Raw genomic sequence first — 6701 nt, forward strand, 5'->3', positions numbered from 1 at the left:
ATATATATATAGCCTCTTCCACATTCGCCTTAAAGGCGTAGTGCTTAATTAGTTAAATACAGGGAGAATTTTACCGTTACCTTACTTGATCAGAATTAAATTAATAATTTCCGATTAAGTCGTAAGATCGTTAAAGTAACAGCACAAATAAGAAGTAAAGAAAATATTAGTGTCAAAGTATCACTGGCGTCCCACAGTAACAATAACGGGAATTATCCAATTTCAACAATGTTAGTTTCTTTATTTAATGACATTCTTAAAAGATAGATAACATATTTTGAAAACAAATCTACATGGAAATGATTTTCAAAAGGAATCAGCCAACCAACCAGCAAACACTTTAATTTTCGTCCGTTAGGTCAAAATTCTGGGTAACAATATAATTTTTGAGCCGGTATTGCGTCTTAGACGTACCTATTAAGGATCTACTCTGGGGCATGGAAGCCACAGTTGTATCTAGAAGCTTAATTTGAAGCGCAGATAATCTTCTTCATTGTAGATCTTTAACTAAGAACTTGTCTTACGGAGGGTAGAGTTGTGCCCTGCTCCCCTGCCACTCCTCACAATTAACAGAGCCTCGATCAGCTCATCCATACAGATCGGCGGATAATGACCAGGGAACTGTGTGCACGGCTTAATATCCACTGTAATGCATTGGAAACGTTGGGGAAGCTGGATTATCGCAAAGTTTGTTCCAGGTGGGTCCCGCGGATGCTTACACAGGACCACAGAACTCATCGAATTGAAGTCTGTCAGGACCTGTTGCAGCAGCTTGAGGCTGAAGGTGACAAGTTTCTGGACAGCATTGTAACTAGAGATGAGACGTGGTGTCACCACTACGAGCCGGAATCCAAAAGACAGTCCATGGAGTGGCGACATCCGGATTCCTCAAGAAAAAAGTAGTTCAAGACACAGGCATCGGTAGGGAAAGTGATGTGCAAGGTCTTTTGGGATAGGCGGGGTGTGATTTTATTGGATTTCCTGGATCCTGGTGAGTCTGTCAATTCAGAACGCTACAAGACGACGCTGACTAAGCTGAAAGCCCGCATTTCCCGAGTCAGGCCAGAGAAGCAGACAGCCTTTCGCTTGCAACACGATAACGCTAGACCCCATACCAGTTTGGCGACCACCGCGCGCATAGCAAAGTTTGGCTGGACTGTCCTACCACATCCACCTTATAGCCCCGATTTAGCACCTTCAGACTTCCATCTCTTTGGGCCTATGAAAGATGGACTACGTGGGCAACATTTTCCAGACAACGATGCTGTCATTGCGGCTGTAAGAAAGTGGCTAGCCTCTCCTGGCGAAGACTTTTACGGGCGCGGCATACAGGCTCTTGTTCGTCGCTGGCAAAAGTGCATAACGAATAGTGGTGATTATGTGGAAAAATAGCTGAAATCTTCCTCTATTTAACTTCGTTATTGTGCTTTCTGTATCTGTTGTAGTTTTCATTAAAAAAATAGGAGGCATTATATACGGCGGGAGTATCTGAGAGAGCATTTTGGAAGGAGGTTTTGCCACTAGAATCTGTGTTGGAAGGAGCCGGGATGACGCCATTTTGCGTTGTCATACTCTTCAGTGCGAGTGAGTAAACTTGCCCGTGTTTGAGTCACTGGTTATGCGTCTGGCTTAATTATACTTCATCAGTTTTGATATGTTGAGTTTTCCTTCTTATTCCCGTCCTTTCGGAAATCATTCGCCCCATTGGACTGAGTAGGAGGTATCCACAGCTGCTAGAAAGGGGTGAGTAGGGGCATTGACCCTTTGGGGGAACAACAGCAGAGACAAGCCTTTACCTTTGAATTACTCTGATTCTGGAATTACTTATTTTTGATTTGGGCAATATAAATAATGTAAACAAGTTCCTCTATAATGTTTAAGGCTACCTACAGTTAATTGAAAGTTATAACTAAGCTTTATATTGTTTTAAGTCAGTGGCTTTGGCCGTGTAGTGAATATCAGCACTAAACTCATGACAATATACTAGGAACAGGATGTAGAAGTGTCAGATGTGTATCTCGGTTCTTACTGTCCCTTTTTCGTATTTATAGCTGCTGTTCTACTGGTCTTTACTGCTTCTAACGCCCATTACACTTATGTGATTATGTAGCAGTAAGATTAATTACACGCAAAGATACATTATTTTTATTTTACTGCGCTATGACATAAACGCACTGCTCACAAATCTCAGATAAATAAGAGCATAGATCAAAGCACGGATACTGTATATTACATCCACTCAGTGTTTCGAAGTAGTAAAACATGTATAGGGTGTTTAAATTTGTGTGGGTCTGTTATTACACAGAATAATCTTAACAAAAATGTTTTATAATTAGTCTCCAGACATGTACAACGTTCCTTACTGTCACGCTCAAATTAGAGCTGTACTTCAAAGTACAGATTTCTAATTTCATAAGCGCTATATAATTAACTTTTTGAAGAATTAAATTAATTAAAATATTACTTAAAAATTGGGTTCTGTCTCATAGAAATCATACCGTATCACCATTACCGCTGTTAACGAATTAATCTGTGTTCAATTAGTGTTCCTTTCTGTCTCGGTGTCACTTTCCCGAAATCAGCCAAGACATCCTAAACAGTACCTAGGCTAAATATATCAAGAATAAACAGAAACCGTAAATTTTACATCTGTCTGAAACTGTAAGGCATTCTGTACAATGTCTATGAATTGTATAAATGCTTGAATTTCACACATCCACTTCATTAGTTAAGTTATATTAAATTAATTTACACGAAATCGCTTCAAATGGAAGGAACTGCTTTTGCTAATATACTCCTACCTTCGGATCCCCCCCCCCCATTGTGCCTCTGACAGCAATTTATTTTTTGCTAACTAACTACGGGGATAAGAGCCTTTGTACAAACGTCAGCAGCCGACAAGGGGGTTAAAAAATTCCCCCGTCTTTGAACCCTGAGAATAACTGCTGTGTTAGAAAAATCCTGCCACTGATACCATCATCAGCCAGATGAATCCAATCTAAATCTCATCTATGTCCAGGTCTCGCAAATGGTTCTACAGTTCAGATATTCCGACTGCAGTTGTATTTATCTGTATTTCTCATCTCCCCTGCTCTTTGTAAAATTGTTCACTTCTCTACATTAAATGCCGGTCACAGTAGCTGAGCGGTCTAAGGCATGTACTTTATTCGCTCGCTCGGAAGCCGGGATCGTGGGTTCGGATCTGTTTCCTGTGAGGTACGTACTGAATTCTTATATATTAATCTTACACATTACCGGTCACGGTAGCCGAACGGTCTAAGGCATGTACTGTCTTCGCTCGCTCGGAAGCCGGGATCGTGGGTTCGAATCTCACTCAGGGCATTGATGCTTAGTGTTTATGTGTGTGTGTGCGCGCGCGCGTTCTTGTGTGTTTGTGTACCGGTAGCCTTGCGACGAGCTGATCAGTCGCCCAAGGAGTCCTACCAAATGTCTAAGATCTAGTAAACCGAAGTGAAACAGAGAGTTTCACGGAGGTAGGCCAAGGCCGAAATTGGGGCTGTAGCGCCAAAAGGAAAAAAAAATTCAAGTAACTGCATAATGTTCTCTTAATCCTTTGTAATTTTGACTTAATATCCTTCATAAAATTATTAGGAATAATAATAATAATCCCTGTTACAGGGATAGCTTTACTTTACTTTTTACTTTAATAATCTTAGCAATCCTTTTCCACCCCTCTCTCCCCATTTCCCCTTCCTTTCCCTACCTGCATCACCGTCTTTCTCTTTCGCCTAGTAATGGACCAGAGGCTGTTTCAGTCTCACTAGCCGCCATCTTTTATATGTGTATCGCAGTACGTACCGAAGCGATGGAATCTAGGGCAGCTCCAACACACACCTCTATCTGTCTCCCTTCGCTAATGTTACTCTCCACTTAAAGGCTGTTACAGGTTACTTCTACAGCGCCATATGAAGAGATTTTGTCAAAAGGTGGGGGTATCAAAAGACGTTGTGATAAAAGACACAAACCCAGGATATAGAACGTATATAAATATGAATGCGGCCATATTTCTGCCATCAGTTTGTGTGTCGATGTTCTATACTCAAGTTATTCCAGACTCATAAGCATGGACATAGCCAAGGTAGGTTATAAAATAGATGGAAGTCTGATATACCCGAAGCGTATTTTGAAAATCGGATAAATTTTGTAATTACATTATTTTATTTTAAATGTCTCCGCAAAGTTCTTGTGAAATGTCGAGTAGGTCACGTGGTTATGATCGAATACATGACGCGAGCATTGCGAAGAGTGGAGCACAGGTGAAGGAACATAGAGCGATTCTTGCACGTTTACCGCTATAATAATATTACGTATTACCGACATTATTAATTCTTAAGCCACAGTAACACCACCAAAACAGGCTGGAAGGAGAGAATTAATCAGATCGTATTATAAACTTCGTTACTATATAATTGTTGAATCTGAAATTGTCATATTTTCTTTAACTCAGAAAAATGAATAATAATCACATAATGTGATTCACAGTTTTTCGAGTTCGTGTGTTTCAAGCATCCAACTTAATATTTATTACCCATTTAAACATATCTAAAGAAAACTGTTCTACAGTATTCTTGTAACGCGAAATTAGAATACTAACACTATACACTTCTAGTTAATCATTGCCATTATAAACACGGCTTGTTGGCCGGATCGAAGCATGCAGCAGATACATAATATTATTAGTCACACCAACCCCGCATACCTGGGAATATGAAGGAATATGGATGCTTGGAAAGGGATGGAAAAATAATATTTTTTAAGGAAAGAGTGTGAAAATATAGGATAAATTCATCTATCATACACCACACAGCGGCGGGCCTTTACGAAAACGGCAAGGAACTTTTGTGTTGTATGAAAAGTAAAATTTTCTTGACTATCTGTTCAATAATGCACGCAAGAAGAGCAGTTTTTAGGAACTGTTTTGTACTGTGTCTTGTTCCATTCACTGGGAAGAATTACCAAGACTGGACGGCACTAGGCCTGAAGCCTGCATTTATAAGTTTCCTGCAGCCCAGTAACTTACAACAGATGCTATAGCGTCTCGATATTAGCAAAACCGTTAAACAGCCTACTTGAACACTTTCCTTTTATATGACACGGACCATATAGAAAACAATGCCTCCAACAATTTTTCGTTGCCGCTGGAATGTCTTTACCGAATTGTTACCCAGCAAGAAAAGAGGGATACACAGACCCATGGACACACGCTCCCAACAATTCTTCTATTGTTGCATGCATTCGTTGCTGCGGGAAATGTTTACTGAGCCGTTGCCTAGCAACGAACGAAGGGAAGCACTTTACCGAGCCTTTGTCTTTGAACGATGGGAGGGATACACAGATATACAAGCACAAAAAGAATTATGGGAAGGATTTATGAAGTACGCCATTGAGAAGGGCCACGATATACCAAGGATCATAAAAATTGGTTAAGGCGTTCAAAAGGCGATAGAAGGAATTCACAGACACAGAAAGCATGGAGACCACGAGTTTTCTCCAAGTTATTTATTAGCAGCTGTCCTTGAAACGGAGTTCATGCGGTCTCACTGACATCATGTCTCAACAACTCTGATGGATACTACAAGCGACTTTATTAGGGAACAAAAAGTATGCAAGGAAGTATACTGTACTGTCTTACGTTAAGTATCTATGGGTCTGCATACTATCATTAGACCAATTTAACAGCAACTCGGAGAGTAATAGCGTTGCTTTCATTTTCTCTGACCTTTCTTGATATATTTGTCACTACTGCAAAATGTTACTTCCTTATTAAGGAATTGAATAGTTCCCTTGAACTGCGGTACGTCCATTACAGTTTTCGTATTGCATTATCCGTACATATACGCGTCACCTTTTAAAGAGGAAATGAATGTTTTGCCAGATTTGATGTTCTCATGCCTGTGATTTTCCATAACTGTATCTTTGTGAAATAGCTGCCAAGTATCTTTACGTATAGGCAGCTACATACCGGAGGGCCTTTCTGCTTCCATCTTCACAGTAGAAATGTGAAGGCAGAAAGTTCCTCCGAAACGTTAGTGTCATTCCACCAAAACTATGAAGTCATATCGTAGAAAACCGTAATCTTGTAGCAATAACATTTTCTCTCTCAAGTTAAAAGAGGAAACAACTGTTTAATAAAATTAAAATTATGTTTAACATTACCCCTCGTTAATACTGGCTTAACTGAATATCGCATTAAAATGTGTGCTGAAGAACATGAAAGAAAAATAAGTATTCATAAATGAGCGGATAATTTTAAAATATGTCTTAATCAGTATTGTACGAGGTAGTGATATCAGTATATTTCAATATCAGAATAGGGACTAGAGATGGGATATCTTAGAAAAGGTTCTTTCGGTTCCATAGAAGGCGGTGAATTTGGTTACCTGGGCTTCCCTTGGCTTCTCAAGAAGACGAAGTTCCATGGAGTCGGTTTGGAAGTCAACACAGTTTCACGAATTTTTTTATTGTTTTAAAGTAAAATAAAGTAAGCCGGTTACGGTAGCCGAGCGGTCTAAGGCATGTCCTGTCTTCGCTCGCTTGGAAACCGGGATCGTGGGTTCGAATCCCACTCAGGGCATGGGTCTTTAGTTTGTGTGTGTGCGTTTTTCTGTGTTAGTGTACAGGTAGAGGCCTTGCGACGAGCTGATCACCCGCCCAGGGAGTTCTACCGAGTGTGTAAAATC

The 6701-nt window shown here is 40.2% G+C and overlaps 1 protein-coding gene across 1 annotated transcript in view; it reads left to right on the forward strand.

Moving 5' to 3' along the window:
- The first annotated feature begins 4043 nt into the window (after positions 1-4043).
- LOC111862586 (endochitinase A) overlaps positions 4044-6701 on the forward strand; it is a 46599-nt gene continuing 43941 nt past the window's right edge. Inside the window, exon 1 of the mRNA XM_023848091.2 lies at positions 4044-4099. Coding sequence (XP_023703859.1) covers positions 4085-4099 — 15 coding nt within the window. The 5' untranslated portion in view covers positions 4044-4084. The remainder of the gene's footprint in view (positions 4100-6701) is intronic.

Source organism: Cryptotermes secundus, unplaced genomic scaffold (genome assembly GCF_002891405.2).
Source record: "Cryptotermes secundus unplaced genomic scaffold, Csec_1.0 scaffold1768, whole genome shotgun sequence".
Classification (NCBI taxonomy): domain Eukaryota; kingdom Metazoa; phylum Arthropoda; class Insecta; order Blattodea; family Kalotermitidae; genus Cryptotermes; species Cryptotermes secundus.